This window comes from Octopus sinensis, linkage group LG4 (genome assembly GCF_006345805.1).
Source record: "Octopus sinensis linkage group LG4, ASM634580v1, whole genome shotgun sequence".
NCBI lineage: Eukaryota > Metazoa > Mollusca > Cephalopoda > Octopoda > Octopodidae > Octopus > Octopus sinensis.
Window position 1 is genome coordinate 34,541,308 of NC_043000.1, and position 12,500 is coordinate 34,553,807.

Here is a 12,500-nt window from a genome sequence, read left to right on the forward strand (position 1 = left end):
TTGTTTTTCATGCTGGCATGGGTTGGAAAAAATTTTACCACTTACAGATTTTGCTGGAGAAATATCAATGCCAACAGCCAAGAATTCTTCAAACTGTAAGAATGGGTTGAAGCAGCTACCAACATCCAATAAACGGATCTTGCTAAGGGAATCCAACATCCTGAAAAATAAACAACATTGAATGATTGACTGGGTTTTTGTTTCATGAAAATAATTTCTAGATTAAGTTTCCCTATCTTATGGAAAAGATAGAGTTTTGAACTCATGACTCGGCATTTATCATTTAAAATAATGTCACAATTTGTAGTTTTTGAATCATATTTTCTTTCACTGTTATAAAGGCACCAAAAGAATGTTCTGCAGGGAACTTCAATATTTTCCTACCATTCAGTCTGACTTGAAATTAGTGTCCTTCCTAAACAAAGCCTTTAAATGAATTTTCTTTATGCCTTTCCACCCACCTTTTAACCCTATTTCAAAATGGAAAAAGCACCATTCAAGCGTGGCTAACACCAGTGCCGCCTGACTGGCTCCTGTGCCAGTGGTATATAAAATGCATCATTCAAGCATGGTCAATGCCAGTGCCACCTGACTGGCCACCATGCCGGTGGCATGTAAAAAGCACCATTTAAGTGTGGTCGATGCCAGTACTCCCTGACTGGTCCTTGTGCCAGTGGCACGTAAAAAGCACCCTCTACGTTCTTGGAGTGGTTGACGTTAGAAAGGGCATCCAGCTGTAGAAACTTTGCCAGATCAGATTGGAGCCTGGTGCAGCCTTCTGGCTTGCCAGCCCTCAGTCAAACTGTCCAACCCATGCCAACATGGAAAGCAGACATTAAATGATGATGATGATGATGATGATGAAGGGGCACCAAAATTTTTACGAACTTGGGGCCTCTATGGGTCTTAACCCTTTTGTTACTGTATTTATTTTGAGATGCTCTGTATTTCTTTCAATTATTTTAAATATAACAAAGAATTTAATTAATTTAATTATCATTAAGCTAATGTTAGGGACATAAATTGTGAATAAGGTTTGTTGGAAGATTTTAACTCAAAACTTATGAAAACAAGACATTTGTACTCAGAGCCAGAGCTGGATTCAGCCGGGTTGGTAACAAAAGGGTTAATCCAGCCTAGTTGTTGTTGTTGTTCTTGATGATGATGATGTAGTAGCAGCAGCAGCAGCTCAATTTAATCAAAGAAGAGAAAACTGAATTAAAATGAAAGATAGTAAATATATTTCAAGTTAAGAGAGAAAGGCTCTCATACTCTCAAAGTCATTATTATTCTTATAGTTGTCACCCTGATGTCTGACATCCATTTATCCATGTCAAAATGGATAGACCAGATCAGCCACACAGTCAGACTGGATCCACTCCCATATTGCAGATTATTCTAAACTTTACAAAATTTCAATTAACTGATACTTACATTAAACACAATTAGACTGCACATTAATGAACGACTCTTAGATTCTTACATTAATTACCACCACACTCCTCTGTATATTACTTAAGAGTCAAATTGAAAAAAAGGTCTTTCGCAACTAATTTTCCTCTAACAAACTGGAAATAGTTAATTATTTATGGTGGGGGGTGGGGAGTTAAATTAATATGGCGTTAGTAGTGTTATAAAAATAGTGAAGTGTTTAGTACCAAGAGGTGGGGTGGGGTCAGCCTTTAGCTTTCAGCATTTTTTTTTTGATAGAAATATAAGTTTAAGAGTTATTCCAGTGTTAGCATCATTGCAATAAATGGTTGTGGTGAAACCATTTGAAAGACGGAGGAGGAGGAAGGGGATGGTGGTAAAAACTGACATGTTTCATAGAATACGAAGAGGAAATGCACATTTCATAGTTGCATACATTTGAAATGGTAAACTAAATTACTGATTAATGCATCTGCACCCAAATAGAGCAGGAATTATTGGCAGCAGGAAAATATTTCTTCAATGTGGAGACAAATGGCTTCTAACCAATTGTTAAGACCTAGAAAATTCAGTAATGCATTATTGATGTGCCTAGTCTACTATTGACCAACAAAAGTATGTTTTACATTAATATATCGTGACAAACTCGCAGATGTGGATTCCCAGTGAAGTACGAAGTAAATATTCGCTACTGTCTGCAGGGATTGCAGAATCAATCTTATCGATGCATGCATGGTTGGCTCACAGATGCTTGTAGACACATGCAGCCAGTGACAACATTCAACAAAACAAACTAACAATCGTATATACACCCTCTCAACCAGCTGACACTGCAGCAGCCACGTCTCACAGAAACCAATTTTTGTTTCTTTCATTTTGTCAATTCTTCAAACAAACATTCAAGGAATCTATAAGACATTAGATATCACAGGATGAAAGTTCAATCCCCACACTGGGAAGCTATTGTTTCAATCACTGTTCAAACATCAGAATTTTAATGCATAAATCTCTGCCAGTCTTTCTACACACACACATGTTTTTTATATTAATAATCTGTAAAAGTTATGGAGGGACTCAAGGGCCAAGAGTTTTGTGTTTCACCACTTTTCAAACAGGTTTCAAACCTATATATATATATATATATAGTTAATCCAAACATGAAAACACAAAGAGAAAACACAACAACGCGAGGACGTGGAACATACATACACACACATACCAATGATAATGATAATAAAGATACAGTCATATAAATACATAAGTACTGCACACACACGCATGCATATATATGTACAAATATATACATATATATGTGTGTGTTTCTCCCCCCAACAGCGCTTGACAACTAATGTTGGTGTGCTTACATCCCCGAAACTTAGCAGGTTCAGCAAAAGAGACTGATAGAATATGTACTAGGCTTACAAAGAATAAATCCTGGGGTCGATTTGCTCGACTAAAGGCAGTGCTCTAGCCTGGCCACAGTCAAATGACTGAAACAAGTAAAAAAGAACATATATATAATCATCATCATTGTAATTTAACATCCTTTTTCCAAGGTGGCATGGGTTTGATGGTTTGACTGAAACTAGTAAGCTAGAGAGCTGCATCTGGTTCCAATCTGATTTGGTAAGGTTTCTACAGCTGGATGCCCTTCCTAATACCAACCACTCCGAGAGTACATATAATGTTACTGCTCCTGCTTCTACAATAACAATGACCACTACTACTGTTACTACAACTACTGCTGCTGCAGTTGCTGCTTCTACTACCACTTCCCAGAATCATGTATGACCATTAACATGCAATCACAAGCAGATATTAGCTGATCCCCCCCCCACTCAACACTCGTTGTCTTGATCCAAAATAACATCAAAGAAGTGGCAGCTAGAAAGAATAAAAAGCTGTCTCACTGCTTATCTGGTGTTCTAAATAGTTGACCAACAGTTTAGACAGGAGCTAAGTGAAATTAAGAGGCTTGCTCAAGGACACAATGCTCAACCTGATCTAGGGATCAATGTCATGATCATGTGATCATGAGCCAAAGAACTTGACGACTCACTAGGACATAAACACACACATATATGCATGTGCACATGGCCTGATGGCCAACTTGTGTGTGTGCGTGTGTGAGAGAGAGAGAGAGAGAGAGAGAGAGAGAGAGAGAGAGAAAGAGAGTGTATATATACACACACACACACACACAAGGGCAAGTCAAAAATTACCTTCACTCCTCCTCCTAAAACTTTCTTTGGGTTGGCCACATTACCTTCAGCACATGTGCACACTACCTGGTGGTGTTATGCTGGTTACATAACCATGGTTTGATCTTGAACGTCCCAGTTTCCTTTCTGTTGTTACAGAGTAAAAATGACTGCTCCACTTGCCATGTGTACCAAGGAAGAACAGAGATCAGCGATCCGATTTCTCTGGCCTGAAGGTACATCTGGGACAGAAATTCATTACTGGTTTTCAGTACAATGTGGTCAGCCCTTCACTGCATAGAAGTGTGTATGAGTGGACTGAGAAGTTTCAAAATGACCAGACATGTGTGAAGTATAAAGAGAGAGAGCAGGACACCCATAAACCCCCACCACTTACGTGAAGATTCAACAATCTTGAGAGATGTTCTAGTGAACCAATAAGTGACCACCGATGAGGTGGATAATTAGTCCTGAAATTATTCACAACAAGCTTTGCTTCTCTCAAGTCTGTGAGAGATGGGTGCCAAGACAGCTTACCAAAGCACATAAATGCAATCATGTGGAGATCTATCATTGCTTATTCAACGAGTACAACAGTCAAGGTGAAGCTTTTTTAGAGAGAACAGTCCCAGCAGATAACAGCTGGGTCCTTCATGTTGAGCCAGAATACAAAAGGCAGAGCATGGAATGGAAACACCTGATATCATCATCATCATCATCATCATCATTGTTTAACGTCCGCTTTCCATGCTAGCATGGGTTGGATGGTTCAACCGGGGTCTGAGAAGCCAGGAAGCTGCACCAGGTCCAGTCTCATCTGGCAGTGTTTCTACAGCTGGATGCCCTTCCTAATGCCAACCACTCTGTGAGTGTAGTGGGTGCTTTTTACATGCCACCGGCACAGGTGCCAGGTGAGGCTGACAATGGCCACGATTGGTTGGTGCTTTTTACGTGCCACCGGCATGAAGGCCAGTCGAGGCGGCGCTAGCAATGGCCACGTTCGGATGGTTCTTTTACGTGCCACCGGCACTGGTATCACAACTACAATTTCCATTGATTTTTGATCGATTTTGATCATCAAGGAAAAAGAAATTCAAGACTCAACCTTCCACGCATACTGTCAAAACCATTGAAAAATAGGGTTTCAAGTTAGTGGAACCCTCTACATACAGCCCAGATCTTGCCCCTTCGGACTATCATCTCTTTGAATTGCTCAAACATCCTTTGCAAGGTCATCCATTTGCTGTGGATGAAGAAGCATAGAAAGTGGTGCACAAATAGCTGTGCAACTATCTGAAAAGCTTCTTCTTTGATAGAATAAGCAAGCTTGTGGTCCACTGGAAGAAATACAGTGGGAAAAAAACGACGTAATTGTTCAACCCCTGTTTATTCTCTTTTTTTTTAAATCACAGAAACAAGAGTGTTTATAATCTTTGACTTTCCATTGTGTGTGTATTTGTATACATACATACACACACACACATATATATATATATATATATATAATATATATATATACACACACACGTACACATATGCTTCATGACAGGCATATAAGCAATGCCAGTTCCTCAGTATTGCTCCAGAGAGCTTAAATATATTTTATCAACTTCACTGTAAACAAACAACACACCACCGCCCCCCCCCCACCGCCACCAATTCCAGTGTTTGTTTTTTGTTTTTGTTTTTTCAGTTGAATACAGTAAATATTTTATTGACACTATTTAACTTGTTGTGTTATCTCGAAACACAGGGAAAAACCATTCATTATATACTCCCTGCTTATCTCTATTTATTGGAGTTTGACTGGAATAGCATCAGTCTCAATAGAAAAGTAGCTTAAATGGGGAGATAATAACTGAAAACAATAGAACAACTGATGGCGGTGATGGGGGTGATGGGTGGTGGGGGTGATTTCCTTGATTGCTACAAAAAATTACAAGAGAAACAGTGAACATAAATGAGGTGTGACAAATGTACAGATATGTGTGCGGAGATGTACCTTTGCATATATAAAGATATACATATATATATATATATATATTTTATATCTTTTTCTTGTTTCAGTCATTAGACTGTGGCCATGCTGGAGCACCGCCTAGAAGTCTTTTAATCAAATGAACCACTTACTGTACTTACTTTCATTTTAAGCCTCTTGCTTATTCTATCAGTGTCTGTTGCTGAACTGCTAAGTTATAGGGATGTAAACACACCAACATCGGTTGTCAGGCAGAGGCAGAGGACACACACACATACACAGATATATACATATATATATATAACAAGCTTCTTTCAATTTCTGTCTATGAAATCCACTCACAAGGCTTTGGTTGGCTTGAGGCTTTAGTAGGAGACACTTGCTCAAGGTGCCACACAGAGGGACTGAATCCAGAATCATGTGGTTGGGAAGCAAGCTTCTTACCACACAGCCATGCCTGCACTTCTATGTCTACGTGTATCTATGTGTGTGTATACGTGAAGAACTGAACCTAATAGGAACAGTGGAATTTGAGGAGTTGAGCAGCAGAAGGATGATAATCAAGGGAGATAAGTGAGTTGAGAATGTTTGATTTGAAAAGGCAGGAGACAAAGTAATTCTGAGAAGTGAAATCGTTGCAGTTCATTTTCTCTGTTGGCAGGGGCCTTTAAACAGGTCATAAGGGACAAGCTCAATACTTTGGTTACTGTGTTCTGGAACAAGACAAGGGAAAAAAATCTCATTTTTGACTTGCTTTCAGCTAGATACAATTCCTAACACCACCACTTTAAATGTGCAGGAGACATTTCATTATTGCACCAGCATTAGAGAAGTTGTCATGTTCTCAGCAAGCCCAAGCAGTTCCCTCAAGCCTATACTTACTCTGCTCATTCCCTGGCCAGTCTGTTGAATATTTTGGGTGCATTTTATTTTGGAATCAGTTCTAAAGAAGTTGTCTGGTCCTCAACAAAACATTAAAATGTATTTTCAACCTTACACTATCTCCACTTATTTGCCAACACTCGAGGGTTGCTATGTACCCCGTAACATTAAAGAGTCTTCACTGCTTTCTAAGATGTGCATGTGCCCACTCAAAGTAATCTGTCTGAAAGAGGGGTGAATGATAGAGTGAAAGAAAGAGGGGTGAATGATAGAGTGAGAGAGAGGGAGAGAGAAAGAGAGAGAGAGATAATGGTTAGATGAAAGAGAGGGGGAAGGGTGATGGTAGGAACTGAGACTTAGAGGGGGTGTGAGAGGGAATAATGGGTGGGATCAGAGATGGACATTAGTAAGAAAGGTGTGTCCAGGCCTGAGGTGAGGAGTGAGTAATGACTGATGACTGACAGTAAGGAAAGAGCAAAAGTAAAGTGTTTTGAGTTCAGACACAACTATTGCAATCGCTTATACATGGACACCTTGATAGGCAGGAGATGGTGGAGTGATGAGGGTGGTGGTGAAGGGATCGTATTTAGGCGGGTTGTGTGCTATCTCTTATTACATGGGTAGCATGAGTGGTGGATAGAAATGTGAGAGAGATGAGAGGGTGCCACAGATGCAGATAAGTCATGGCTCTCGGCCTTCATCCCAAACTTAAATTTTATGTTCAATTCACCATTTTTACATGAACAGTTGGGTCTTCTCTAGCATCTAATAACACCACACCAATCAGCCCCTTCTCTTCTCCTCTCCACCATAACGTTCAATAATTTGAGACCAATTTTCACCAATTCCTCCCCAAGTCTTTCCTGGTTCTTCCTCTTTCACAGGTTCCAATCACTTTGCACACACAGCACTTGTTATACAGCTGTCATGTCCAACTCACATTGTTTAATCTCACCAACACTGTCTTCTCTTTTCTATACAACATCTAATTCCCTTTATTTTCAGTTTTTCTTTCAGCTCATTTATGTTCCATTGTTCAGGCGCAATAACATTAAACACACACTGAAGCATTGTCACATCATTTCTTTCTAGTCTTTACAAATCCTCTACATTCAGTGCCCACATCTCACTGCCATGCAGCACTACACTTCATACACAAGCATCACACAATACACCCTTTACTCTAAAGGAGATTCTTTAGTTGTCAGCAGAAGTAGCAGTTCCTTTAACTTTTTCAACCCATTTCTACTCTGGCCACTATGTTCCCAGAACACTCTTCTCCACTGCTAAATAGGTCACCTAGATAATGAAATTACTTCTATGGAGCCCTTTGGACATTTCATTGAATCTGTTTCTGTTGAGCTATCAGTGTTTATTGCCCTTTGTGGCATCCACTGCATATGAAGTTATCCCACAGCACTTCTTGTGCTGTTCTAGTTACTCTTTTATCTAAATATCAAGCTTAGTCATTTTCCACATGGCACAAGAAACTTGTATGTTCTCCTATTTAGAGATTGCTTCATTCACTCTAAGGCTACATCATGCTAGGTTATGCTTCCAAGTTTGGAATTTCTGCTCTAAATTTACCACAGATTCAGCTATAAGAATGAAATTATCAATATATAAGTTCCCACAGCATTATGGGCCTTAAACTTCTCTGTTATAGCTTAGACGACTATGATGATGAAGATGACGATGATGATGAAGATGAGGATGGTGATGAAGATGATGATGATGAAGATGTGATTGAAAAGAATAATTATCCTCAGAATTGTTTATCCACTTATCACCCAACTCTCCATTTCTACTTCCCTCAATACCCTGATCACTCACCCCTTCATCCTCCTCATTTAACCCCCTTATCTTTTCTAGCTCTTCCTTACTTCACCCCCCACCATTCAGCTACCTATATCTTCCCTCCACTACTGCTCTCTTTCCTCTTCACTCACTCTGCCTTTAAATTTCCTTGCATTATGATTTGTAATGCTAGGTATTTATCTCTCCACCCTGAAGACGGTAGCTGGATCTACCCAACATTTATATGCTTCCATCACTCATTGCATATTTTTGTGAAATACATCCGCCAACATTATGAAGTAAGTCTGAGCCCCCAGAAACAGCTGTCGGACTTGTAACACCATACCTTCTTTTTCTGTGTTTTTGTACTTTGTATAAGTTTGCTCTGTTAATATATAAATATCGAAATATTCAATCTTGGATATTCATCGTCAGAAAACTTTCAGTGTTTGCTTTCTCTCTATTTACATTTTTATTTATTCATTTATTTGTTTCAGTCATTTGACTGCAGCCATGTTGGAGCACCACCTTTAGTCGAGCAAATTGACCCCAGGACTTATTCTTTGTAAGCCTAATACTTATTCTATCGGTCTCTTTTACCAAACCGCTAAGTGACAGGAACGTAAACACACCATCATCAGTTGTCACATTTATATATATATGACGGGCTTCTTTCAGTTTCTGTCTACCAAATCCACTCACAAGGCTTTGGTTGGCCTGAGGCTATAGTAGAAGATACTTGACCAAGGTTCTACACAGTGGGACTGAACTGGAACCATGTGGTTGGTAAGCAAGCTACTTATCACACAGCCACTCCTGTGCCTACATGTATATATATTTTGTATATGAAACCCAAGCAGTTCTATTTGGTTATCTGTATCATTATCTCCATATCTGCTAACCTAGATTCCTCTTAGAGCCCCTTGTTACTCTGCAGACTTGGTCTTCGGTTAACGTTTCAGAGTTTATGTCCAAATCATTTCAGCACTATTGTTTTGTATATTGAGCATCTCTGGATCTCATCTCTTGACTCTGTCTGTCTCTCTTTATCTATATATATATCACAGACAAGAAACAGACAGGAAACAACAGGAATTCAGTTTAGTAACAATAAATATAGAGGAAATCTTTTAATAAAATGACTTGACTAACAAGCTGTTTAGGCTGGTATTATTGGAACACAACCCAGAACCACCACAGTATCTGCCCAGATGATGTATCCCTCAAAACTCACATTCATCATCATCATCATTGTTTAACATCCGTTTTCGATGCTGGCATGGGTTGGAAGCCAGGAGGCTGCACCAGGCCCCAATCTGATCTGGCAGTGTTTCTACAGCTGGGTGCCCTTCCTAACACCAACCACTCGAAGAGTGTAGTGAGTGCTTTTTATGTGCCACTGGCACAGGGGCCAGAGGAACTGGCATCAACCACGTTTGGATGGTGCTTTTTACATGCCACCGGCACGGAAGCCAGCCAAAGCGGCACTGGCATCAGCCACGTTCATATGGTGCTTTTTACGTGCTACTGATACAGGGCTCACAAATACGATTTCCATTTGATTGGATTTTGATATTGCTGTTGATGTTGACGTTGATGTACTTGACTCAATAGGTCTCCTCAAGCATGGCATGTCGGCCTATGATCCAAGGTACTTTTGAGCGGGCTGGTTATGCGACACTGGTGTATGTCACAGCTGTGGACTCACTTTATTTGCCAGGTCTTCAGATATATATAAATATCTGAGAAGACACCTAGCAAAGAAACAGGCAAGGGACAGCAATCAATAAATACTGGCTAACTTCCCCATCTGTGATACACATTTATGCCAACGAGTAAATGTTGTGTATAGAATACAATGTAACAAATGCAACAAGTTCTATATGGGTAGCACAACAAGACCGTTACACATTTGCATCAAAGAGCATTTGAACACGAGAGCCTTCTCCTTCAGAAAACATCTAGATAGATGCTGGAACACCAACAAAAGCATAACAGTCATAATTGGAGCCAATGAAAGAAATTTGGGTAATCTAAGAATTAAGGAAGCTATCCTCATAGACAGACTAGGGCCCCAAATTAACAACAGGCTGGAGGTTGGCAATCAGTATATTATTTAGCTACATCTGGATGCGTGTAAGTTCATTTCTGATAACATGCTCATGTAGTATATATACAAAAAAAAAAACAAGGAAACTGAACGTATAATACATAACTTAGAAGCAGTGCTACGGATTTGCCAGCACGCACGAGCTTGAGACATGGCTGCCCTCACGCACTTCTCACGAGGAATTCCAGAAGGAGCTTTGTAAGACCAGAGAAAAAAAAAATTCAGTAACCATTAGAAACCGATTATAGCAGTGACTCGAAATATTTCTAGCGATATCTGAAGAAGGAATTTTTGTATTCCGAAATATTATTATTATATCAGACTGTGGATAATAAAATTATAACAGTTATTGTAGTCCACTCTGCATTGTTGTGCCATTCAAGACACATTATATTTTATTTATATATGTACATCATCATCATCATCGTTTAACGTCCACTTTCCATGCTAGCACGGGAATATATATATATATATATATATATATATATATTATATATATATATATGTATGTATGTATGTATGTATATATATGTGTATATATATATTATATATATATATATAATATATATATATATGTATGTATGTTGTATGTATGTATGTATATATATGTGTATATATATATATATATATATATATATATATATATATATATATATATATGTATGTATGTATGTAGTATGTATGTATGTATGTATGTATATGTGTATATATATATATATATAATATATATATATATATCATTGTCATCATTATTTTAATGTCTTTTTTTTCCATGAATGCATGGGTTGATTAAATTGTTGAGACAGATTTATATATACGTGTGTGAGTGTGTATGTGTATGTGTGAGAATGTGTGTGTGTGCATGCGTGTGTATGTGTATGTACGTGCATGCATGTATGTATGTGTGTGTGTATGTGCATGTGTCTGTGTGTGTGTGCATAGGCAGACATGGTTGGCTGGTTAAGAGGTTTGCTTCCCAACCACATGGTTTTGGGTTCAATCTCTCTGCATGTTGCCTTGAGCAAATGTCTTCTACTTCTCAGACTCGATGGAATCTCAAAGAAGCCTGTCATATGTGTGTGTGTGTGTGTGTGTGTGTAGGGGGAGGTTGGGTGGTGGTGGGTCATGCCTCCTTGTCTTGACACAACATCATTGTTGTAAATGAGTGTTGCCATCATACAAGTGGTGTTGTTCCAATCTTCTGTAAAAACATGTCTGGCCATGGGGTGGGGGGTGGGGGTGGATATTACCTTGCTTGGAAATAGGTAAGCGTTGAGGGACAGAAAGAGCATCCAGCAGTAAAAATTCTACTTCAAAGTGTTCTGTCTGAACTATGCAAGCAGAGAAAAGTGGTTGTCAAAACAACAACAGTGATGGTGATGATGATGATGATGATGAAGATGAAGGTGAAAATGATGAAGATGATGATGGTGATGAACATGATGACGGTGATAAAGAAGATGATGGTGATGATGATGATGATGATGTTGGTGATGAAGATGATTACAATGGTGATGAAGATGATGATGAAGATGCTGATGATGAAGATGATGATGGAGATGCTGGTGAAGATGATGATGGTGATGAAGACGATGATGATGATGGTGATGAAGATGACGAAGAAGATGATGATGAAGATGATGATGGTGATGAAGATCATGATGGAGACGACGATGATGTTGAAGATGATGATGGTGATGAAGATGATGAGGATGATGATGAAGTTGATGATGATCATCATCTCCAACATTCACATCATCATCATCACCACCATCACCATCACCATCCTCATTTAATGCCCGTTTTCCATGCTGGCATGGATCAGACAGTTTGGCTAGAGCTGGCAAGGCTGGAGAGTTGCACCAGGTTTCAGTCGTTTGTCTTGGTTTGGCTTCTAAAGCTGGACGGCCCTTCTTAATGCCAACCACTTTACAGAGTGTACAGGGTGCTTTTAATGTAGCGCTGGCACAGCTCCTTTCTACATGGCACAGGTGCTTTCCAATGTAGCACTGGCCACAAGTGCTTTTTATGTGGCACCACACTGACTGGGAGATGAGGATGAGAAATACGCAAATAGACAAAAAAAAAACAGAGAGAGAGA

The 12,500-nt window shown here is 39.2% G+C and overlaps 1 protein-coding gene across 1 annotated transcript in view; it reads right to left on the reverse strand.

Moving 5' to 3' along the window:
* LOC115211064 (S-adenosylmethionine sensor upstream of mTORC1) overlaps nucleotides 1-12,500 on the reverse strand; it is a 254,580-nt gene that overhangs the window by 6,804 nt on the left and 235,276 nt on the right. The window contains exon 3 of the mRNA XM_029779952.2: nucleotides 46-160. Within this exon, the coding sequence (XP_029635812.1) occupies nucleotides 46-160 (115 nt within the window). The remainder of the gene's footprint in view (nucleotides 1-45; nucleotides 161-12,500) is intronic.